Source organism: Taudactylus pleione, unplaced genomic scaffold (genome assembly GCF_031769625.1).
Source record: "Taudactylus pleione unplaced genomic scaffold, aTauple2 ptg000592l, whole genome shotgun sequence".
Taxonomy (NCBI): Eukaryota; Metazoa; Chordata; class Amphibia; order Anura; family Myobatrachidae; genus Taudactylus; species Taudactylus pleione.
The window spans coordinates 759,427-786,195 of record NW_028284994.1 but is presented as its reverse complement, the minus strand read 5'-3'; the positions used below and the strand labels follow the sequence as shown (position 1 = coordinate 786,195).

The 26,769-nt window shown below is 41.8% G+C and overlaps 1 protein-coding gene across 1 annotated transcript in view; it reads left to right on the top strand.

Annotated features, from left to right (window-relative positions):
- LOC148481193 (vomeronasal type-2 receptor 26-like) overlaps window positions 1-26,769 on the top strand; it is a 132,143-nt gene that overhangs the window by 59,378 nt on the left and 45,996 nt on the right. Inside the window, exon 6 of the mRNA XM_088453812.1 lies at window positions 16,920-17,202. Coding sequence (XP_088309938.1) covers window positions 16,920-17,202 — 283 coding nt within the window. The remainder of the gene's footprint in view (window positions 1-16,919; window positions 17,203-26,769) is intronic.

The following is a 26,769-nucleotide window of genomic DNA, read 5'->3' as shown; positions in this document are numbered from 1 at the left end:
AAGAGAGGGTAAGGTCAACCTTAAGCTCTACGACCAGATCCGATGGTTACCGATGGTCTCGAATAATCCTTATATGGCCGGAGATGACGTGTAATGCATATTTTTTTGTCTTACGGCCGCATCCTCCCCTTGGTCGGCCAGCTAATGATCCGATCTAAAGGACACAACTTGCGAGTGCATCATTTGCATATCCGGCCCCTTTTCCCTTACAACCGTGCGGCCGCAACGACCGACTCTGAATGAGGTCCAGTGTCCCCTGTCATTTCTTCTATCATCATAAAAGTGACCCTAGAGGTCTTCAAGTTATGGGAGTATAATAATTTATTAGTACTGAAAGGGGAGGCAATAGATTTAGACAGTTGTGCCAAGGTGAAGCAGACTGAATATTTAAACTAGATACCCTAAGCCCAAAGGGGCTAAATGAGGCAATAAATTATGTTTGTTTAGATTGAGCACATTATATTCTAGAATGTCAGTTAAGATTTATTTTACTATGTACTAGCAATATTAAAAACCAGGCATGGTTTTAACGGTCAGACCTATCTGGCATGAGTTACATCCTTTGCCATACTATAAGGTTTGAAAGTTTGAGAACATCACATAGGGTTTCTTCCCCCCTATCCCCATTCTAATAATTATCCATAGGTTCACCAAAGTAATATGTTGTAGATTCTTAGTTTTGATTTATATTTATTATTACTATTGTTATTATTATTTTTTATTTTTATTATTTCATTTTAGATTTAACTACCAATGCCTAAGGGAGAGATTTAGATCTTATAGGAATTTAGCCAATATTAAGGGTAAATTTACTAAAGTGAAAGATTTAGTAATGAATTTTAAAAGTTATGTTGCCAGTAGCAACCAATCAGATTATACTTAATATTTAACTTGCACCTTCTAGAAGATAATAGCTAGAATCTGATTGGTTTCTATGGGCAACATCACTTTTAAAACTCACTTCTAAAAACTCTCACTTTAGTAAATTTACCCCTTAAAATCCTGCTTTAATATTTTAGTTTCTCAATGCAGAGAAGTATACGAGGTATGTCTACATAATAACGTGACTGTGATTCCACCTAGTATACAAAGCAGTCAGAACCAGTTCTAACTGCATACGTAGTAACCTTGAACTTGTCTGAACCTGCATGACAAGCAGCAACACTCTCTGACATTCAGTTGATTGTGAGTCGCCATTTAATTTGGTTGCGCTGAAAAAATGCAAAGTCTACAAGTTGAAAAATGTGTCAATTTGAAATTTTTAGTAAGGAACGTTGTGTTGACATTCTGCAGCAACTTGATGCATAACCAAACCTGCTTCATAAAGAAATCACTTGAGACCTGGATATTCCAATATGATCCTAAAACCAAAAGACAGTCAATGCACTGGAAAACACCATCATCACCAAGAATGACAAAAGCTCATCAAAGCAAGTCAAAATTCACAAAAATGCTTATTGTGGGTGTAATTTTGCAAGAATGGGTTCCAGAAGGCACAACAGTAACCAGCACTATTATAAGATAGTTTTGAAACAGCTGAGAGAAAGAGTCTGAAAGAAATGGCTGCAACTGTGGAAAAATAGTTTCATCCTTCACCAGGACAATGCGCCCACTCACACAGCACATTCTGTGACCGACAATCACATTACTACACTTATACATCCTCCATACTCACCCGATTTAGCACCTTGTGACCTTTATCTTTTCCCAAAAGATAAATCAGTGCTTAAAGGGCCACATTTAGAGTCAGTTGATGCTGTAAAGAAGAAAATGACAGATATGCTGAAACAAGTAACAGAAATGGATTTTCTCCATGTCTTCCACCAGTGCAAAACAAGACTACAGTGCTGTATTAGTGCAAATGGGGAGTATACTGAAGGGGACAAACATTACATTTGTAATACAAATAAATAAAGATGAGTTATTTAATTAGTCTCGTTATTTAAAAGACATTCCTCATATTAACAAAAATATGAATAGCATTCTGATTAGAATTTTTCATGAATTTTAATTTATTTTCTCCTTCCCTCATCCCTTCCCTTTCCCTGTACCTAGTATTTAGGGCCTGATTCAGACCCACTCGCGAGCGGCTGTCCGCTCGCAAGTGGGTCGATGTTCTGCACTGAGCATGCGCACGACGGAGGGAGCTCCGTCGTGCGCATGCGCCAGATGCAACGAGCGAAGGAAAGTCCTTCGCTCGTTGTGTCTGATCAAAGGGGGCGTGCTGTCGATGTTGATTGACAGCATGCCCCCTTTGGTGGGCGTTCCGGGGGCGTGCCTCCCTGACGGGGGCATTCCCACGGGAATGCCTCCCGTCAGAAGCCGGCCCACTGACATCACTAGTGATGTCAGTGGGAGTGATTTTGGCTCTGATAGAGCCATAATCACTCCGGAGCTTGCGGTTGAAAACCTCAACCGCAGGCTCCGGCTCGCAGTTTCGATGGTCGCGATGGTCAAGACCATTGCGGCCATCAAACTGCACACTCGTATAGCCTGTGGGTGGTGACCCACAGCTATACGAGCGTCCAGGAGGACGCTCCAAATTCATGGAGGGCGGCCCTCATTCAGAGCATGCGCTCTGCTCAGAGCGTACGGCTCTGAATGAGGGCCTTAGTTTGTTGTGAATTAGAGTGTTCATACACAATCTCATGGTTGATCAATAATGAACAGTCAGCGATTTGAGGGTTAAGCTAATGCAGAATTATTATTGTAGTTTTGCATTACCTATCCACTATAAGGTAATGATAATATTGGAGCAGATCCCTTGATAGGTCATTTTAAATTCTAAATAATACAATATTGGAAGGATTGAGGAATAAGGGCCTGATTCAGAGCCGTTCGCTATTTGCGGTCGTTCGTTCAAAAACAAGGGGTGGCTATTCAAATGATCAGTTCGCAAATTGCAGTCTGTTCACACCTCTAAGTCTGAATGAGCGAGCAAAACATACGCTCGTTTATTTGTTAAAAACGCCCCCTGGCCGCACGCACCATACGTTATGTCCGCTATTTATTAGATTAATCGAGTACATCGACCAGCGTATGAACTGCTCGCTATTCTTGTGGTTGGTTTTTGCTACCACAATCTTGCGAGCAGTTCAGGCTATAAAATAACCCAGTGACGTGGTCAATGACGCTGCTGTATTAATTATGCACACCCATAAAACGCCCGTTTTGACCTTTAAGCACGCCTGCGTTCGGATCTCCACTCCCCATTTTCAAGCACCTTCCCCTGTTACCACCCACATACGCCTCATTCTGTCACTCAAAATAGCAGACATTCGCTATAATGCGAGCACATGAATTTCGGCCGCACTGACTGGTTCGCGCATGCATATAACGATCCGTACGCATGCGCAGATGTGCGAACATCGCTCGGAAAGAGCGTACTGCCGCTAGCGAGTGGCTCTGAATGAGGGCCTAAGTTAGTTCACACTGAGTGTGCTATTGACAATGGATTATAGAAAATCTATTGCCTAGCTTAACACATGAAGCCTGCATATATATTGGATTGAATGTATCTTAAAGAAAGGTTTAAATTATACTGTTATAATCATATTATCATTATTTTTTATCTTGCAATTGTAATTATACATACATTTTATAAAGTATATTTACTATCGTTATGTTGGCTGTTCAGACAGAGCAAGGTCTACAGATGCAGCATGATTAATTAATTAATTACGAGTAGACCATAACAAGGAGCCTTAAAATAGAGGAAAGGAGCCCTATCTACGCAAATTATATTTAGAATAACGGTGTCTGAGGAAGTGAATGGATCTGCTGGCCAGGACTGTGTCGGTGCTTGCAGTGTAATGGCGTGTACACACTACACGATATGCTCTCTGAGCGATATCGTGTAGTGTGTCCCTGGTAGGCTGTGCTCAATGTCGTTCATGACATTGACCACAGCCGCTGAACGATATCATTAATGATATCGTTCAGTGCCGAGCTCTCTCCCCCATTCCCCAACATGCAGCAACCTGATGAGATCGTCAGGTTGGCCTGCATATCAGCCCGATGAATGATGATGACGAACGACAGGCGGGAACGCACGTCGTCGTTATTGTTCATCGTTTTGGGGTTAAATATGGATGATAAAGTGGACGACTGAATGATAACAATATTGTTAGCATTCAGTCATCCACTTTATCACCCAGTGTGTATGCACCATAAGTGTATTAGCACAGTGTGGCAAGCTGGCACAATCCACATGACAGTTGCTGGCTAAGACAGTGGGAGAGATTGTGCCCTGCAGTGACTGGACTATACATGTCTGCCACACACTTATATAGCATCTAGCTGGACTAAGATACACTATTCACCTACCTGTTAATTAAAAGCATACCTACCCAGTGAGAGCCAAGGACATTGTTCCTGAATGGGTAATTATTAAGTGCATTTTTCAAAATAATCCAATATTAATTTAATTCACTGGGATTCAAGTGAAAACGGACTGCTTTAAGGAACTAAATTGTTTTTGCACATCAATCTATGAAAAGAGACTCAATTTAACCAGGAGAGATATATACCATCTGTAACCCACATGATTGGAATCGATATTGAAATAATTGTTATAAAAGTTATATTGAATAGATACAAATTATCTAACAAATGATATGCTGAATTACATCAATGCTTTAGATATAATCACCTTTCTTGAAACGGGTGTAGTAGGTAATATGGCCGGCCGCATGGCCGATGGTTCAATCCCAACAGCAGAATCCCGGCAGAGGTGAAGATCCTGATCGCTAATAAGGTAAGTATTTACTAACTCTACACTCCCTCACCCTCCCTTAGGGGTGCCTAACCCTAACCTCCCCCCAAGTGCCTAAACCTAACCCCCCTCTAAGTGCCTAAACCTAACCCCCCTTTCCCCGCAGCCAAAACCTAGTCTCCAGGGGGTGCCTAACCCTAACCTCCCCCGGGAGGTGCCTAAACCTAAACCCCATCCCCTTGCCTAACCCTCACCCTCCTGGGGGGTGCCTAACTCTAAATCCCCCCAGGAAGCCCTAATACCTAACCCTCCCCCACATGACTGTCCACGCCTGGAGTGCGGCTTACCTTCGATCAGTATGCTGGGCATCAGTCTCCTGGCATAGGTCTAATGACAGTGTCAGGACTGCGACTATTTCAGTACATAAAGAGAGATTATGTTTTCCAAAGTTCCTTTGTGGTCGTTGGAGGAGCTATCCTGCTTGCTGGAGTTCTTCACATACAGGGAATAGAGAGTTAAAGTGATCATCTGTTTCCAAGGTGTTGTCAGGTTGTGGGATTCCCAGATTGCTCATTATTTCAAACCTGATTCCATTTGGGTCACATGTTCTGAACTTCCTATGGGTCACAGACCTCTAGTATCAAGCCTGTTGCTAACTGTGTCTCAGTTTCTGTGCAACATTACTTTCTGGTCTTTCTTGGACTCCTGCCAGATCCTGCTGTGCCTGTGGGTTGCTGTGAACTTTGCATATCTCCGCTCATGTTCCAACTAAACTTCTGATGCCAGTTACCAGCCACACTACAGAGCTCAGCATTGCCTAAGTATTGCTTTTTGCTCCACTGCCATGGTTTCACCTTATGCTGCACTATTTACTTTGCCTGTTACCTCTCAATCCTGTGGACATCAAACCCATCTTCATTACAGTTGTCAACTGCACCGTTACAATTATCATCACCGCATCACAGGGCTCAACCCCGTTCCAGATTCTAGTCACACCACAGGGCTCAACCCTTTTCGGGAACCACACTGCTTCACAGGGCTCAACCATGCTTCATCCTTCATTGCATTGTGGGGCTCAACCCTGCTCCGGATTCTAGTTACACCACAGGGCTCAACCCTGTTCCAGAACTACCCCGCTTCACAGGGCTCAACCGTGCTTAAACCTCATTGCATCACTGAGCTCAACCCAGCTCCGATCTCACCTCATCACAGGGCTCAACCCTGCTCTGATCTCATCACATCACAGGGCTCAACCCTGCTCCGACCTCACCGCATCACAGGGCTCAACCCTGCTCCGACTTCACTGCATCACAGTGCTCAACCCTGCTTCAACCTCACAGCATCACAGAGCTTAAGCCTGCTCCATTTTTCACCACATCACAGGGCTCAGTCTGCTCTGGATCTCCTTCACTACAGGGTTCCACCCAAGTGAAGCTCCTCTATACCATCCTGAGGTGTTCGCCTCATACTGGACTTGGGGTTCCCTACCATATTAACTTTTCTGTGTTAAAGATTATATGGGGGGTTTTCTCCTATACTCATTATTGCTTATGTGAACCTCAGTGTTGTTGAGACTTTGTGAGAAGTTGCTATTATATTTCTCCTGTGAATAAATTCTATTTACTTTTATTTCATGCTATGAAGATTTCATGAAAAGATCATTCCTAAAACCACCCCAGTTTATTGTGCCTAGTAGGCCTGCCCTTCTCCCAGGAGTCTCAAGTGTCGGCAGCCGTGACAGACAGGCATTGGGTTTTCGACACCTGTCATTAGTACTTTGCTGGGATTAGACAGTCAGTAAGCCAGCGGTCAGTATTTAGACTGAGGTAGAGTATGCAAACAAACAGTTCTTAAATACATAATGTGTAATCACACTTACCCCCATTCCTTCATGTATGACCATGTTCACCTGACTTCCGTTTAGAAGCCACACTTCCGGTCACAGCAGCTCCACAAAACCAGAAGTGATGCCACCCGGCAGGGCACTGGTGCCATAGAAACCTGAAAACAACATCAGGATATAAATAATGAAAAAGATTTGTGCATAGTATGAAATACATTGTGTATGTGCATCATGCAAAGCAAAAATATAATATACTGCACCAATTTAGTGTACATGTACAAAAGTTAAAAAACTTCTAAAAACACCCACCTCCTATATCTGGATTGTGATAAACACCATAGTATGTGGACTCTTTTCTTGCGCCCTCCCTGCTAGAAAAAGTCTGGTGCTGGTTCTGGAAAATACAGATGGACTCTACTCATTTTTCCCCCTAAGTTTCCAGAACCAGGACCACATCAGAGCCCAGTGCTGGTTGTGCAGAATATGGTTGACCCCTATGTCATTTGTCCACTGTATTCTGGCAACCAGGACTGGTTCTGATTAGCTTGGTGCTGGCATAACTACAAATCTCTGGCTGGTAATCCCAGTTTAAACCCAATGTACACAATTACCAAAACAATAATTATAAAAACCATACAGTATGTCATAACTAAATGGTTATGACCATTAAAAACATTTACCTATCATATTCTCAATGCTACAAAACAATGAATGAATTGTGCTGACAACAGAACAACTTATTTTAACAACTCTATAGGAAGCATTTAAAGTTAATGCTCTCATTAGGCCCCTTCAGCGCAATTGTGTCCAGTGTATGGATCCATCGTGACTCCTTTTGTAAAAGTGCCTTATCCCTGTCATCACCTTTTTCCAATAGGGCCGTTCCTTTTTAATGACTCAGGGTTAGGTAACTGGCCAGGATTGGAGAATTAGTGGGCAGGCACAGTGGTGTGACATGCATGACAGTATGTTGAGCTGCACCACACATGCCAAAGTGTCAGGTGATGATAGGTAGGAATTGGTTGGCATGCACACTGGCTTAGAACGCAAGCCAGAGTAATTGATGCAGAGGCTTGGAACAACAGCCAGCTTGTGGAGTGATGTAATTAGCATGGTGGGCTGATGACACGCATGACATATAGTGAACAGGTGCACTGGTATGGAATGCACGCCACCACGGTCAGCTGGATTGAATCAGCTGCACTAATGAGATGGTGGAAGGCATAAGAGTAACTCTGGCTGGTAAATGATTTTGCTGAAATTACATGTTGAATACTGATAAAATGTAGTGGGTCTTGTATGGTCCAGGATGGGATCACGGTCAACGGACAGCCTGGGTAATTTCAATTTATGACAGCCTGACTATTGTTAATGTACATGCAATCAGTTGTATAATACATTTTGCAGATTGAGAGCATCATTGTCCTCAATGAAAGTATGCTGTGGATTTGCTTATGTCAGTTTTTAACTGTATGCTGGTTCACAGGGTGGAGAAGCAAATTGAAGAATAAAAATAAAGTGAAATCAAGTTATTTCAAGTATTTGGATGAGTGTCCGCTCTTGGATTTTATATTTTTGATGACTATGAATGAAATCTTTGGTCGATCTTAATGGTGTGCACCGGCCACTTTTCGTGTTTTCTGTTTTGGTTTTGGATATGGATCTTTCTTCATGTTTTGGATCTGGATTGATTTTGCCAAAACCACTCTTCTGGGTTTTGGTTTTGGATCTGTATCTTTTTTGGAAAAAAACATAAAAACATTCAAAATCACAGAATTTGTTTTTTTGTTTATTCCTACGCTATTATTACCCTCAATAACATTTCTTTCCACTCATTTTCAGTCTACTCTGCACACCTCACACCTCACAATATTGTTTTAATGCCAAAAGGTTGCACCAAAGTAGCTGGATGACTATGATAAGTGACACAAGAGGGCAGCACAAACACGTGGCCCATCTAAGAGTGGCACTGCAGTGGCAGACAGGATGGCAGTTTGAAAAACTATGCCCCAAAGAGTACATAATGCAAAGAAAAAAAAGAGGTGCAAGATGGAATTGTCCATGGGCCCTCCCACCCACCCTTATGTTGTATAAATAGGACATGCACAATTTAACAAATTAATCATTTTAGCACCAGGGTCTGCCACACGACTGTGGCTGAAATGATTGGTTCATTTGGGCCCCCACATAACAAGCTTGCAATTAATCTGTCCCTGCACAAACTGGCTCTATGGAGGCAAGATCTCATCCTCATCCTCATCCACCAATTCCTCACCCTCTTCAGTGTTCTGTACACCCTCATCCTCACAGAGTATTCATTCAGCCCCACTGGAATCCAACACCACAGGTTCCTCTGTACTTTCTGGAGGCTGGTTTTCTCGGAAGAATTGATAATTCATTTTGATTAATATCATCTTCTCCACATTTTGTGGAAGCAACCTCCTATGCCTTTCGCTGACAAGGTTCCCAGCTGCACTAATCACTATTTCAGAGTACATGCTGGAGGGAGGGCAACTTAGGTAAAATAGAGACAGTTTGTACAGGCACCTCCAAATTGCCTCTTTTTCCTGCCAGTACAGGTATGGACTGTCTGACATGCCTACTTGGATGTGGTCACCAATGTAATCATCCACCATTCTTTCAATGGTGACAGCATCATATGCAGTGACAGTAGACATGTCAGAATTTGTTGGCAGGTCCTTCAGTCCGGACCAGATGCCCAAACATGGTCCTGCCTGCCCTGCATCACCATCAGTGGGTTTGTTCGGATATCTAAGTTGTTTCCTTGCTGCCCCAGTTGCGGGAGAAAATGAAAAATGAGCTGTTGCCATCTCACATTCCACTTCAGCTGACAGTGTTTTTCCAGCAGGTCTTTGCACCTCTGCAGGCTTGTGACCACTGGAGAGACTCCATGTAGGCTTTAAATCTAGAATCAAGCACAGTGGCCAAAATGTAGTGGTCTGATTTCAACAGGTTGACCACCCTGGAAACCTGGCAAAGCGAATGAAGGGCTTCATCAATAAGTCCCACATGCTGAGCGAAATCGCTCCATCTTAGCTCCTCCTTCACTTTCTCCAGCTGCTTCTGCAAAAGCCTGATGAGGGTAATGACTTGACTCAAGCTGGCAGTGTCTCAACTGACTTCACATGTGGCAAGTTCGAAGGGCTGGAGAACCTTGCACAACATGGAAATCATTCTCCACTGTACTTGAGACAGGTGCATACCCCCTCCTTTGCCTATGACATAGATGATTGTATAGGCTTGAATGGCCTTTTGCTGCTCCTTCATCCTCTGAAACATATAGAGGGTTGAGTTCCACCGCATTACAACCTCTTGCTTCAGGTGATGGCAGGGCAGGTTCTCCAACTTCCTCCTCAGTGCCAGCTACACCAATATCCTCATGCTGTTGTACTTCAACAGTGACATCTTCAATTTGAATATCAGCAACTGGACTGTGGGTGCTGCTTCCAGCACTTACAGAGGGCTTGCAGATGGTGGAAGGAGCCACCTCTTCCTGTCCAGTGTTATGAAGGTTGGCATCGCAACCACCAACACACTTGTACTCTCCTTGGGGATTTGTTATATCTTCTTAGAATGCACAGTTCTTTACTATACTTTTGCCAGCTTTAATCTTTTCATTTTTCTAGCTGGAGGAGGAGGGCTTCCATTGACCTGTGAAGCTGAACCACTAGTCATGAACATAGGCCAGGATCTTAGCCGTTCCTTGCCAATCCATGTCCTAAATTGCATAAAGGCAAGTTTACATCTCTCCTCAGACGATTTAAATACATTTTTTGGGGTCATTTTACTGAACTTTGGCTTTTGGAATTTACATGTCCTCTACTATGACATTGGGCATCGGACTTGGCAGTTGATGTTGATGGCATTTCATCAAGTATGTCATGACTAGTGGTAGCAGCTTCAGCACTAGGAGGAAGTGGCTCTTAACCTTTCTCTATTTTATCCTCCAAATTTATGTCCTCCATTATTTTAATGGAGTGTATTATTTTTATGGAGTGAATCACCCCTGTAAAAATTATTTGAATGAAGAACAATATACTCCTACACAACACAGGGCAGCCAATGTAAAAATATTTTTTTATGAAGGGCAGCGTACCCCCACACCACACAGGGCAACCCCTGTAAAAATTATTTGTATGAAGGGCAACATACCCCTACAACATACAGGACAGTCCCTGTAAAAAAATTTTTTATGAAGGGCAGTGTACCCCTACACCACACATGGCAGCCCCTGTAATAATTGTTTGTATGAAGTGAAAACCCGAGCAGGACTCGGTTCCCGGATCGGATCAGGGGGGGTTTGGAATTTGAAAATCTGAACCCGATTATCCCTAATATATATATATATATATATATATATATATATATTACTGTATGTGTATATATATATATATATATATATATATATGGTGTGAAGTCAGGTTGCTGATGGTCTAAATCCCTACCGTCGGCAACCCGACTTTCTAATCCCAGTAAGGGTATAAAGACAGGAGTCGAAATACTGATGCCTGTATTTTTACCTATGCCGGGAGCCTGATTCCTGGCATCCCAATCGAAGGTAGGCCGGGTGCTGGGTGTGGATGGCAGCAGGGGGGAGCATTAGGTTAGGGGCTCCCAAAGGGACTTAGGGTAAGGCAGCCCCCCCCGGGAGGGTTAGGGTTAGGCTAGGGGAAGGGGGGGTTAGATTTAGGAACCCCTGGGGGGAAGTTAGGGTTAGGCACCCCCTCAGGGGACTTTGATTTAGGCAGCAGAAAAGGGGGGTTAGGTTTAGGTGGTTAGAGGGAGGTTAGGGTTAGGCCCTTGTGGGGGAGGTTAGGGTTAGGTACCCCTAAGGGAGGGTTAGGTTTATGGTTTTTAGGTTAGTTCGTACTCACCTTAGCTGCTGTCAGGATCTTCACCTCTGCTGGGCTACTGCTGTTGGGATTGATACAAGTAATAGCGGCACTCATAGGACATTCAATCACAGGACTACTGAGTCACCAGTTGACTCAGTAGTCCTGTGATTGAAAGTCCTATTAGTGCCTCCATTATTTGAATCTAAAAATATGGAGTGAGCATCTACACCCAGGGAGGGCACCAAGGCAAGTGCTTCTTCATTATAAGGGATGAGGGCCAGTCGGGTTGATTTGTATATATATATATATTAGAGATGGGCGCCAACCCCTGTGTGCTGGTTTTGGATCAGCATATCTTTTGTGTTTTGGATCTCGATTTGGTTTTGCCAACACTGCCCATGTGTGTTTTGGATCTGTATTTTTAAAAAATAAAAATATAAAAACAGCTGAAATCGCATAGTTTGGGTCTGTTTTTGTTCCTACAGTATTAACTTTAATAACATTTATTTACAGTCATTTCCAGTAATTTTTGGCCTAAGCTCACAATAGATCAAGAACTTTTGGTGGCCGAAAAAACATTAGGACATTTTCGACATTCAGCTATTGCATGTCGAAGATTGCAGCAACAGCAAGTACTGTTGAATTTGCCCTGCCATCAGCTGATGCAAGAGGTAGTAACTAGGTGGAATTCTACCTGTATATACTTCAGCGGATGGAGGAGAAGCAAAAGGCCATCCAATGCTACTCAACAGCATATGACATAGGTAAAGGAGCAGGAATGTACATTAGTCAAGCACAGTGGATAATAATTTCTGTGTTGTGCAAAGTTCTCAAAATCTTTGAACTTGCCACATGTGAAGTTAGTTTAGACACTGCCAACTTGAGTCAGGTCATTACCCTTATCAGACTTTTGCAAAAGCAGCTGGAGAAACTGAAGGAAGAGCTGAAATGGAGCATTTCTGCTAAGATTGTTGGACTTCTTGTTATCTTGTGGCCAATAGTCAGCACGGATCAGGATTTGCTAGGCTTTAGGGATAAAACCCCTATGGCCTAGGCAATATATCTTTTTGTTACTGTTTTTGTTGTCTTTGACATGTTATGCATTATGTGGTCTTCAAGGCACTTGGGCATTTGTTTTTAACTATGTTGTCTCTTGACAGCGGGACTGGCAACCAGGTGGCATCCTCGGTTGCTAGAGATTGATGACCCTTGGATTCTGGTGAAGCAAATGAAGATAAAGCCTTTCATTCACTTTGCCAGGATCCAATGGTCATCAATCTCTTTAAATCAGATCACTATATTTTGGTGACCATACTTGATCCTAGGTTTAAGTCATATATTGTGTCTTTCTTTCCGATAGACACAAGTCTGAAGAAATGCAAAGAGCTATTGTTGAAAAAATTGCCAGCTCAATTGGCATGTGACATGGCAGCATTTCCTCCTTCCATTTCTGTGGCTGCCAGAAAAATCAAAATTTTGCTAAGAGACCCACTGCTGGTGATTCAGATCAGTCAGCAAAACCTTAAGACATCTGGTCGGGTCTGAAAGAACTGCCTACAATTAGTGACATGTCTACTGTGATTTTTTCTTATAAGATCACCATTCAGAGAATGGTTAATGATTATTTTAGGGATAGCATTAAAATTGGCATGTCATTTCACTACTGGCAGATAAAAGAGGCAATTTGGAGTCCCTTACACAAACTGGATTTGCTTTACTTAAGTTGCCCACCTTCAAGTTTGTACTCTAAAAGAGTTTTCAGTGCAACTGGGAACCTTGTCAGAGTTCGTCGTAGGAGGTTACTTCCCCCAAAATGTGGAAAAGATATTGTTCATCAAAATAATTACAAATTCCACGAGGGACTCCTTTACCAGCATTTAATTGATAAAAATACAGGAGTAGCCTATAATGATGGATTCCAGTGGGGACAAATTAATATTGTGTGAAGGAGAGGATGTACACACTGATGGGGATGATGATGATGACATCTGATCTTATGTTGTAAACCAGTTTTTATATGTAGAGATCATTGCCACCAAAGTACAATGCACATTGGCAGCTTGATTTGTGGCAGCCCAATCAAAATAATTGCTTCATGATTAATATTATTGATGAAGGTGTTCCTGGTGAGGATGGCAAGTGCTTGGATCCAGCTGAGAGAAGGGAGCTAGCTGACGCTGGACTGCTTGTTGATACTTTTTTAGCCAAAGCTTCTGAATTTTAAAAAAACATTTTGGATGCGCTGCAGCTGACATATCAGGGAGGGGGTTCCTATATGGTTAAGGTTCCTACACTTACTTATTCTGGATTTACAAAAGGTATAGATGGCTTGACAACTGTTTTCCAGATTTTGGGTAGAAATAATTCCACACATAAGAAGTGGATTTTTTTGTCTTCTGCTCAGACATGATAATGGACTTTTCCTTATCATGGGCAACATTGGTTTCTTTCACTGTTGCCTTATTTACACAAACAACATACTCAACACCAACATCCTCATCATCAGCATCCTCTTTATTCTTGTTAGAACCAACTACATAAATTTCATCCACATCCTCCTGGTGCAATTCCATAGAAGATTTCTACATCAGCATGTTTACTTGTGCTGCTCATCCCCATGTTTGCAGAGGCACACAAATGGTGGAAGGAGGATCCTCTTTAAGTACAGTATTAGATAGGATAGGCTAACATGGCAACCGTGGACACACTTTGACTCTACTTAGAGATCTGTGACTTTTATAAGCAGGCAGTTGGTTCACGTGCCTCAGCGAGTTTAATTTTTTTTCTCTGCAGTTAACTTATCTTTTATTATATTTTTTCTTTAACACTGTAAAACATTGCTTGTTTGATTTTGACTGAAGGCCTTGGGCATCAACCTTCGTAGATGATGATGACAGCCTTGTCATTATGACAGCTGGAAGCAGCTGAAAGACTGGTATGTGGTTCCTGCTCTCCTCTCATTTGATAATTTTCCATATCAACAAACTTACACTCTGCTCTGAGCGGCAGTGTAACCAAACAATATGTTTTTTGATACTGGGGAAGAGCACCCCTGAATAAGGCAACAGCCCCTTGATGAACAAGACAGACAGCACCCCTTTTTTATGGACAACAAAGCACCCCTGCCAAGTGTAGGCAGACCACCTGTAGAGTCACAAATATGTGGACAATAAACTGCAGCAGTGTCACTGAACAATAATAGCTCAGATAAGTTGCTAACTCACACACACAAAAAATATCAATTTTTTGTGGATTGATATTAATTTAATTTAACTTTTTTTACTTTTTTCACTGGTGAAGAGCACCCCTGAATGAGGCAACAAACCTTTGATGAACAATACAGAGAGCACCCCTTCTTTATGGACAACAAAGCACCCTTGCCGAGTGTAGACAGGCAACCTACAGAGTCAAAAATATGTGGACGATAAACTGCGGCAGTGTCACCAAACAATAATAGTGCAGCTAAAATGCTAACTCACACTCAAAAAGAAAAAAAAGAAAGATAAAAAGTACTTTTATTTTTTTTACACTGGGGAAGAGCAACCCTAATTGACAGAGCACCTCCCTGGACAACACATCACCCCTTTATGGACTGCAGCCCTAGCCTGATGAACAGGACAACAACAGAGCAGCAGCCACAGTTAATTGGCAGAACAAGTGACACAGCAGCTGCAGCACCCAACCCTTTATATACAACATGGCAGCAGCCTTCAGCCCAAAACCCTGACTGGACACACACACTGAGTGAATGACAGTGCCTGAGTGACTACAGTTCTGCTAGCTTCTCTCTCCACTTCTGGAGTGAAAATTGTGCCGACCATGGGGACCTTTTCCCGTGAGAATCCGACTGATAGGGGATGATGCGTTTTGCCTTGCTTTTGGATCCAAGGCTGGCTCATGTTTTTCCACCTGACTTGGATCCAAAAGCAAGGCAAAATGCATCATCCCCTATCAGTCAGAACATAAAGTACAGGTGGCACTCCAGGACTTGTGAGAAACTTTCGATTTTGATATAGAAAAGTTAATATATGAAGGTTGAAATTTGGGTGCAGTAGAGCACTTTTATCAAGACCATAAATTACAGTATAAATAGTCCAAAACCTTCCGTAATAAGTTCTTCAACTTACCCCACTTAAATAGAGCCATTAAAAGATACCAGTGCAAGCACCGAAACATCAAGGTGCGGGTAGTGAGACACCTCCTGATTACATCCCCTAGCCATCCATGCCGCATCCCCAGAGCATGGGACAACATCACCTAGCAACCGAGGATGCCACCTGATTGCTAGTCCCACTGTGAAAAGACAACATAGTTAAAAACAAACACCCAAGTGCCATGAAGACCACATAATGTGTATCTAGAGACATACTTTTGAGACTAGAGATAAACTTTTTCTTCATAGCAAAATGTCGAGCAACCAGTTTATCAGAGTTGTTGGTTAGCAATGCACTCCGGACCGATGAATGATGATTGGCCATATGTTTCCTAAAATTTTGGGTTTTCATCCCCACATAGTAGTGTCCGCAGGGACAAATTATTAAATATATCACATGGTCACTACTACCATGTAATTTGATTTTTCTTCCACTGTGTGGATGAGAAAAATGTCCCAACCAACAATGAGTGACAAGTTGTGCAATCTGCTCATCTAAAACAGCCATTCTTACGTGAAGGTAACCAGGAAGTATGTGAATGTTGTTTATGATTTGTTTCAAATTAGCACCTCGACATTAGTAGGAGGTCTCTCACTAACTTTAAAAATTGGGTCCATGGTGATTATGGGCCAAAACTTTTTGTATGAGTTGTGCACATGGTGGGATTCAATGTCAAAGGTAGTGGTTGCAATCATTCTAACTTGATCCAATGTGTCCCTTGGCCTCTTTATATAACTTTGAGTACCTAGACCTTGCCTTAAAGAGACATCTCTTGATAGTGGCACTGAAATAGCTCCATGCGAGAAAACATTGTCTCATTTCAGTGGTTTGGATCTCCATGGTCTCAGATGAGGTATTGTTTCGTAGCACCCGCATAAACTGTGATATGGGCAAGCTTTCCTTTACATTTTCTAGGTGATAACTCCTTGTGTGCAGCAAAGTGTCTCAATCTGTGTCTTTATGGAACAGTTTGGATCCCAAATGGCAATTCTCACGGTAAACAGTCACATCCAAAAAATTCAAATATAGCTTATCAATTTGATGTGTAAAGCGTATTGGGTTATGAAGAGCATTTAGGTAATCAGTCATGTAAGTAAACTCAGGTTTCATGTTTTTATTTGTTAATTTTTACTAATTATTGCTGATAACTAGTAATTAAATTTAATAGTACAAAGATCTATAGAATATACATATAGCAGAGTAAATGTACAGGGACAATTTTTTTTAAATTGAAATTGGAAATTTTGCACATTTTCATATACATACAAGAAAAGAAAATAGTCTATTTAATAATTTGTCTTATAACTATAATTAATGTCCATTATTATAACTATAATTCATGTCTATTCTAGATCAGTTATGGAGCAAGAGACCCTGTGCTGAGTGACAGAAGAATTTATTCACATTTTTTTCGAACAGTTCACAACATTCAAATGGAATTTTTGGTAATTGCAAAATTTTTGAAACAGTTTGGCTGGAACTGGGTCGGGATCATAACTTCATCTGATGATAGTGGAGAGCAGGAGCTCCAGCAGCTGAGCAGACAGTTAGCGGAATATGGAATATGTACAGAATTCAAGGTTCAAGCAGTTACTGGCAATGATCCCAAACTGTCAGCCATTAGGAATGTTATCCGTAATTCTGTTACTGACATTATAATAATTTGCGGCACAGGTTCAGAGAACTTTGAATATTTTATCCAAGGAATGACACAACTTCTTATTAATAAGACATTTATTTTTCCAACTTCATGGTCAGATGCATCAGATTTAGTAATGCCTAGAATGAATGAATTTGTATCATCAGCTAATTGCAGTATTGTGTTATCACTTCCTTTCTATGACATCCCTGGGCTTAAGCAATTTCTAAATAACTATCATCAATCCTATCACACAGAAGACCCATTATTGGAGAATATATTGATACAACAATATAATTGCATTTCTAAAAATAAGTTAAAATATCAGTATATTCAAGGATCATTCTCTAAACCCACTAGGAACTGTACTCTAATGGAGTTTCCTACAAATAACGTATATTATAATAGGGATGTATATCCTTACAAAGTGCACATGGCTGTCACTAGTATGGCTATTGCCTTGCATGATATGTATTTATTTTTAATCAAAAATAGAACAAGAAACTTATTTATAACAAATGAAATGAAAGTAAGTATAAATACTGAGGCCCTTGTGTAGAGTTGGCCCCACATTTATATTATGTACATAAAATAGGTATATCCACATGTAGCAGACATACCACAGGTGTATATACGTTTATTTTATGTGACTGTCTCTTCTCTGAAAACTACAGATGTGTCCTCTTATGTTGTTGCTCAATTTGCGCCATACAGGCATCTAAGTTGCACTATGAAAATAGCGCAGGGAGGTGCGGTGAGGTGCAGTGAGATTTGACAGTATCCACGGCATGTAATACACAGCTTCACTACTGCTTGGCAAGTGCTCCACTGATTAACACTACGTGCTGTATAATACAGGAGTGGATGGATATGGCACTACAGAATACAATAGAACAGTAAGCCCTGACAGGCAGGCCAATCACATACAGTACTGCATAGTGTAACTAGTGTATTTAATACAGTATACAGTACTATAGTAATTCTGAACGGTGGACTATTTTATGAAAGACTGTCCGGGCTATTACTTGTGCTTTGCAAATTGTTCTGTAACCTACGAGCAATATCACCAGTGATGTGCAGCACTCACACAGTGACAGCATGCCTTTATGGGTGCTGTATGAAATCATTACTCAACTACAAGGGACAGGACAGAAAGTGGTCTATTTGGATTACACACTGACTGTGCGCCTTCTACAGCAAACTTACTAATGAATGGTGGGGTTGAGGGCCCTGTTTGAAACACCCACTGAACTCATACTTGCCTACACTCCCGATTTGGTCGGGAGCCTCCCGAAAATTGGGTGCCACTCCTGACCTCTCCGAGAAGGCAGGCAATCCTCCTGGCTGCCAACCACCCCTCTTAACCCCACCACACTCACCTTATAATCTCCTGCAGGGGGGGCGTGAAGCGATTCACTCTGAATCACGTCATTTTGGCTCCGCCCCCTGCTTCACAAAGCCTGTAATATCGGCATTGTGTAGCGGGGGCAGGCCCAAATGATGTGGTTGTGTGGCCCCACCCCTGCTCCACCCTCAAGCATGCAACACCTGGCCAGCCCTGCCTCCTCGCAATGGCCACGCCCCCCTGTAATGCCGATCTGGCTGCTCCCTCACTGAAGGGGCAGCCAGAAAGTTGCCAATCCTGACTGAACTACAAGTGTCAGCACAGTAAAAGGTCTATTTAGATTAGTGTGACTACATTATAGAGGGTACGACTACTATATGCATCAATGTTCAGTATGTGCATTGCTTTCTCTACAGTATATAATACTGTACGGTATTGTTAGATGGTTTTTTCTTTGTTTAATGATTTTTATAGTGCTCCACAATTGACAACCAGGTGGAACTATAAGTCCCAACATGAAAAGTCCATCACTGTTTGACACTCTGAAGTTGTGACAGTATACGAACTCTGCGACATTATAGCACCTGGTGTATAGCGGCAATGATCAGTGTGTGTGCAGCTTAGTCTACTGCTCTATGCAGTGTCATGAATATGCAAGTCATAGGCCCAAATTCAATTTGAAGTGAAAAGTCCAAGGTCAGACTTTTTGCCATCATCGCCGTTTTTCTAGTGGATAAAGTATCAGGCACGTGCCCGCCTATCCCCGCATTCAGTTAGGATTCAGCAAAACCAGGACCTGGCAGAAAGGTAAGTATTAAAAAGTCCTGTCACTTTTGGGGAAAGCCTGTCACTCCCCAAAAAAGAGGGTCTGACATGGGGCATCACTATGGGTACCCCCAAATTGGCCTGCTAAAAGTAGTTGGGGCCACTGCAGGTGCATTAATGCGTCTTTGAAGAAGTGGTGAATAATAGCATTTAGCTTTATTTTTTGGAAAAAAAACTAGTCCCATCAAATTTGGGGTACATGAAAATGGGTGCAAGCATATTTTTATGTCCCTAAAGTGATTTTTTAAACTTCTTCAAAAATCCACCTTCTGCAGCCACCAGCATTCTAAAAAACACCTGCTACATACTTGGGGACCCCCTGAGTCTATTTTGCTAGTTTTTAAATTTGTCCCCCATTTTTTTTGCCCCCAAAATGAAATCACTTTTTTTGGGGTGTCCTATGCTAATATTTTAAATTATATTGAGACACATTACTTTTAGGGGACATTTCAAACGCTTCAGGGTACTTTCTAAAAGTCAGCACCCCAAAACCCCAATTCTGTACTTTTTTTGCCACCTATTCATGTGAAAAGTCTTTGAAATTGAATATTGGGATGAGTGAAAATGGCGAAAATTACGGACTTTTCGCTCCAAATTAAATATGGCCCATAGAGTGTAACACATCTTCTAAGGCTGGGTACACATGTAAATATTTTCTGTCCAACCATCCAACTACTTCATTGGTTGGAATGAAAATCTGGTATGGTGGGAGCAAAATGCTGATTGTCATTTACTTCCATACGTTACCAGATTTTCATTCATACCAATCAACTAGTTGGATGGTTGGGCAAAAAATCTTTACGCGTGTACCCAGCTTTAGTATTCTCTGTGGTTCAGTTGTTAAGGTAACTGCTTAACACAGGTGTCACCTTGTTTTGATCCTGATTGAGGACAGGGGCATTAAGGAATCTGATTGTGTAATCAATATTATTTTATCTAAATAAAAAGGTTCCCAAACAGGATCCTCAGGGCACCCCAACATTTCAGGTTTTATAGATATCCATGTCACGCACAGGGGGTTAAATCAAATTGACTGATGTACTAATTATGTCACCTATGGTCAAGTATGGATATCCTGAAAACCTGGACTGTTAGGATTCCTTGAGGACCTAAAGTTAACATTTGCAACCATACAGAATCTGCACATTATCCTGCAAGCACATGTTTTGTGATTTGTGCTGCATCAGTGTGACTCCAGTACAGCCAGAACAACTACAGTACAGCCAGAACAACTACAGTGATGCGGGTGAAACTACAGTATGCATCAATGTTCAGTGCGTGGGCGGCTTGCTCTATAGTATATTATACAGTGAATATGAGTGCAAGTGGACACATAAAGTACTGTACTATTAGAGTTTTTTTTATTATTTTATTAATCATTTAGTTCTCCAGAACTGACAACCAGGTGAAACTGCAAGTCCCAGCATAAAAAGGCTATCACTGTATGACACAAAGGTACGACATTTGAGCATCTGTTGTGTAGTTTCAATGATCAGTGTGCATGTGTGTGTGTTTGTGTGTGTGTGAGCGGTTTGCTCTATTACTGTATACAGTACTATATGGAAATCACCAATCAACTACATGGGGTAAATTTACTAAAGTGAGCGTTTTTCGAAGTGAGTTTTAGAAGAGATGTTGCCCTTAGCAACCAATCAGATTCCAGCTATTATCTTCTTGAAGGAGCTAGTTAATTGTTAAGTAGAATCTGGTTGCTATGGGAAACATCACTTTTAAAACTTACTTTTAAAAACTCTCACTTTAGTAAATTTACCCCCAAGTGTTAGCACAAAAAAGGTCTATTTAGATTAAGCACTGCTTGTGCGACCTTTGCAGCAACCCCATCTGGCTAACTGCAAGTACTTAAAGTCGCACACACAGAGCAATTGCTGCAGAAAAGTTTGGGAAGCACCAAAGTAAAAATTATTATTTTTTATTATATAATAGTATTCTGTATATATACAAATGGTTGTGGTGGTTATGGGGCTGGCTACTGTATGAAATCATTGGAGCGGGCGGTGTGATCAAAGTACAAACTTGTCGTGTCCACTAGGTCCTTTCCCCAAAGCAAAAATGAGCATTTCATTAACATAATAAAGGACATGTTTTGTTAGTCATTTAAGCAATACACCAATCTATGACATCACCAGTGATCTAATGTACAAATCTTCCAGGGGGTGAGGGTGTGGGTGATGGCTGCCTATGAAGTCAACTCAGCAGAAGTAATCTCAAGGTCTGCCCCTGCAATCACAGTAGTTGTGCCATGAAAAGGCGAGGTAGTAATGTTGGTAGTAAGGTTGTAGGGCACCAACCTCCAGCCTTCATTTATATTCAATGACATTGCTGCTAAGCAGCCTATTGAACATCATGCTAATTGGTGCACATAACTGCAGTGGTGTAAAGACGCACTCTCAGCTTTCAATTTCTATGCAATGACGTACAGTAGAAAGTGATAGAACTAGCACAGTCCCTAAGCTTTAGAACAGCCATGTGCCTAGTCACACACAGAGAGCAGCAGCCCCTATCTTACATACACACTGCTGCTTGCTCCATGGTGGTTGACTCCCTCAAGGCTGGTCTCACAATACAATACTATAGCAAATGCTTGTCTTCTTACTCTATAGCACCTACAGTATGTCCAAAGATGTACTCCCATGTATTTAGTCTCATAGAAATATAATGTGATGACCAGTAGTGTTATTCCTATGGCTAAAATAGCCATCACCCTAGTCACATAGAGCAGCAGCACATACTCTATCTTACATGTTTGTTGCTGCCATGCCCAATGGTGGTTGGCTGCCTCAAGGAATGTTTGGAACACTGGTGGAACTACAAGACCCAGCATGAAAAGCCCATCAAGTGGTCTGTTCCCCTCTGATTCCCTTCCTCAAAGCAAGCATGAGCCAATAATTAACATAATAAAGGACATGTTTTGTTAGTCATTTAATTATTACACCAGTCTATGAAATCACCAGTCATCTTAAGCACAAGTCTTCCACAGGAATGGGGGTGGAGGAATGGCTGCTTATGAAATAAATGGGGAAGCAGCAAACTGAAAATCTTAGCACAACACCTCATGTATACTGTGGGGGATGGGTGTTTTTCTATTTTGTAGAATGTGTAGCAGGTTGCCCACCCCTCTGCATTACTGAACTGACTTTATTTATCAACCGATAAATGCATATTTAGATTACCGGGCAATTCATCATCAGGGGTCCCAAATTGTCCACCTGATATTCAGCAATCTCAAAAACTGAAAGGTTTCAGAGTTAGTTTCTCAGAACAAGCTCCATCATCAGAAGGTGCATGCTCTCATAGCCCTGCTCCATCCAATGGGAAGGAGTTCTGGGAAAATGAAGAGGGATTTAAGCGGACACCTCCTCACTACCTCCCTAGCGGCTTTGCACATGCGTGACCTGAGGTTATGTATGTGTAGCTGGGATGATGGGGAAGAGGTAAGTAATGCAGCTAAATATGTAGCTGCGATGCTAACTATGGAGACAGCTGCTTTTTGGAGAAGCTGTCCCTACACCAGAGCAATGATGAATTGCTCCGGTGTCAAGTTTCCCCCTCTGCAAGTTGGATACTTAAGTGTCCTTCACAGTGAGATCATTCCTTAATCATTGGGGACCAAACGGCATCTAATGATGAATAGGCCTCATGGACTTGGATGTCTTGGGGGATGGGCTGAAATACCCATATAATAGAAAACACTCTTTGCTGTACGTGCAGTAAAGAGTACACTACTGCATTGCTGTACTTAAGGATGTTTATGATGAGGAAATTGTTTATGTAAATCAGGCACCAGTGGAAGAAACAGTTGTTGCCCATGATAAGGAAAAGCCCATTGTCATGAATGCGCACAAGACAGAAAAACTTGGTTGTGATGACTCATCTGGATCACCAGTGTTTTTTGGGGGGAAAATTTAGATTTTTCTTGACAGATGCACTTGGAGAAACTAAAAGAGAAGCCATAACTGCATCAAGTGCCAATTTTGCAAACAATATACATACCAACAGCTCTTTTCGTCTCTTCAGATCTGTGTCCATTGGAAAATAAAGACACAACATATGACTTAAACCTTGGATCTTAAATCTTGCATTTACTCTGTTCAGCTTGTCCACATATCTGTGGTTAAGTGGACAATGGGTACAATGGGATTTTGGAGGCCACTAATTATGTTTTTTTTAATGTCCCTGTACAGGTTTGGAATTGCTTTTCTAGTTAAGTGGAATCTAGATGGAATTTGGAATCAGGGACACAGGGCCTTAATTAAATGTTTAAAACTTACTGCATTATTGGTGGATATTGGATGCACATCTAATATCAGCCTACAGTAGATGTTATAGCAACAATGATCTGCTGTGCAACCGGGTGACTGCTGTCATACTTGCTCACCCTACAAAGGATTGTTTAACAGTCAATTATTATTTAAAGTAGTCTTCCTGGTCCTGTTCTTGGATGAATATCCACTCCCAGCAGCAGCAGAATGCATAGAGCTCAAGGATTCTTCTGGGGCAAGAACTGATGTGAATAATTTAATTTTTAAATGCCTCCCCTCCTACCCTTCCCTCCTTCCTCATAATTTGCTTCAGAATCAAAAAAAATTATAAAATGCACTAATAATCACACCTTACTTTCCCTACATTCAAATACATACATACTCCAACTGCCTTAGGCCTTTTGAATAATAAAAACATTTGTTTCCTAATGAGCTATGTTGGTAGTTGAACTTCCACAGCTGTTTCAATATTTGACATGCAGTTTCTCAATGCCAAAAATGTCCAGGAATTTTTTATGCATGCCCCTTTAATTTAAAAAATATTGTAAAACACCAAGTTGATTTTGTGAGCAAAACAATGGACAAATTGTTCACCTATGCTCTCCTCTCTTCCCTTATAAATTTTCTTCTAAATCAAAAAATGAAATTAACTTTACTACGAATCAACCCTTTATTTCCCTGCCTTCAACTTCATACATACTCCCTCAGGCCTCTTTATTATTGAAAACATATGTTTCCTTATTTGCCATGTTGGGCATTAAACTGCCACGTTATTGTTTTGCCCACTGCTGCCACTTAGCTTAGTCAGCAAGCTAGTTTGGTCCAACTTTTGGGCCTAAACTGGTTGAAAACTATATAGTGAGCTTAGTGGTAGTCAAAATTGACTGGATTTGAGTGAAAATAAAGTTAATGAGGTTAATAGTACCGTAGGAAAAAAACAATACCAAATTATGTGATTTTAGCAGTTTTATACATTTTTGAAAGAAAATACAGTTCCAAAACCAAAACGAAAACCAAAACATACAAGAGCGGTTTGGGCAAAACCAAATTCAGATCCAAAACAGGAGATAAAGACCAAAAACCAAAACCAAAACCAAAAGATGGGAGTCGGCACACATCCCTAAAAAGAATATGCAACCCAGCTAAGGTTGGATTGCAGCCGCTAGATATCCCATAATGTTGCCATCATTTAGGATCCTGGAACAGCTATCACACAAAATGGTGAAATCTATGAGTTTTCTACTAGAGGAAGTGGCCAACTAAGAGTCCAAATTCCTACATTAGCATTGTACTATAATTACTACAATTGTTTTGTGTCCTAATGGGGAGTAAGGAGTAAATAAAAGCATAGTAAAGAGAAGCACAAGAGGGTTGAGGGCCCTGCTCATAAAAGCTTACATTCTAAAGGGGAGGGGCAGACAAACATACACGACACAGATGGGGTAGACAGGAAGGAAGGAACATGTAGCAGTGGGTTAGGATGAGAGCTGGAATGATTTAATGAAATATTGGTTCTTGGGAGCCCATTTTAAGGACTGTAGAGAAGTGGAGAGTCTGATGGAGAGATGGGGAGAATTATAGAGGTGGGGAGCAGCATGGGCAAAATCTTGAAGGCAGGAGTGGGAGAAAGTCATCAGTTGGCATGAGAGGCAGTGTTCATTTATTGAATGAATAGGGCAGACAGGAGAGAGAAGAGAGAAAAGTTCAGAGATGTAAATGGTAGAGGAATGGGTGATGTCTTTGTAAGCGAATGTATAAACCTTGAATTGGGTTATGAAGTCGAAGGGGAGCCAATGGAGGGCTTGTAGGAGAAAAGAGGCATATGAAGAACATTTGGAGAGGAATTTGAGCCAAGCTGCAGCATTGAGGACAGATTGGAGTCGATAAAGTTCTGAGTCGGGGAGGCCAGATAGGAGGAGGTTACCGTAGTCCAATCTGTAGATGATCAGTGAGTGCATGAAAATTTTAGTAGCATCATGGGTGAGAAAGAGTCTGATCTTGGAGATATTTTTGAGATGGAAATGACAGGACTGTGGCCCTGATTCAGAGACGGACGCTCTGAAAGAGTGCTCTCTCTGAATCTGGGTGTTTTTTTTTGTATGTGTGGCCTCCTGGCCGCTCGCATAGCTGTGGGTGACTACCCACAGCTATTGCGAGCATCCAGGATGATGATCACGATGGTCAAGACCATCGCGACCATCGGGCTTGCGACAAGACCCTTGTGGTCTCACTGGTGATGTCAATGGGGCCGCCCACAAACGGCAGGTGTTCGCATGGTAATGCCTCCGTTAGTGAAGCCACCCCCCCACCATGCCTACAAAACAGGGCGAGCTGTCGATCAACATCGACAGCCACTCCTTTTGTAGTGAGCCACGGAGCGAGAGAATTTCTCTCTCGCTCTGGGGCTTGTGCATGCGCAGTGTGGATGTTGCGCATGTGCAGAGCACACCATAAACCCACTCGTGAGCGGGTCTGAATCAGGCCCTGTGAGAGGTGCTGAATATATGGTTTGAAGGAGAGGGAGGAGTCCAGAATAACTCCAAGACAGTGCACTTTGGTTATAGAGGAGATAGTTGTGCCATCATTTTATAAAGAAATAGCTTCCAAATGGTCCATGCTGACTTGGAAACACACTGAGGAGGATTTGATATACAAGGAAATAACTATCTTGATTGATTTTTAAATCAGAAAAATATGCAGAAAGAGCTATCTTTTACTGAGAGGTAGAGCACATTTAAAAAAAACTAAGCATATTTAAATTATCTGGAGCCTGCCAGCATGGGTGGGGAGAATGCCATGGAACACAAGTAGCAAGGACAGTTTGGTTCCCCCAAACTCAGCCCCATCATGCTCTATCTCCTCTGTCTGAATATAAAATCAATCAATCACCTGGCCCAGGTTAGGGAGAGATAAATAGGGGTGATAAATTGGGAGAGATAAATATGCGTGATCAGATAGCACATGTAACAGATGGTCTGCAGTACTATACAAATGGGTGATCAGAGGGCCTGATTCAGACCTGGTCTCAAGCACTGAGCGCTCGCAACCAGGTAGATGGTGGCCCAGAGCACATGCGCATGATGGAGCCGGCTCCGTTGTGAACATGCGTGAGA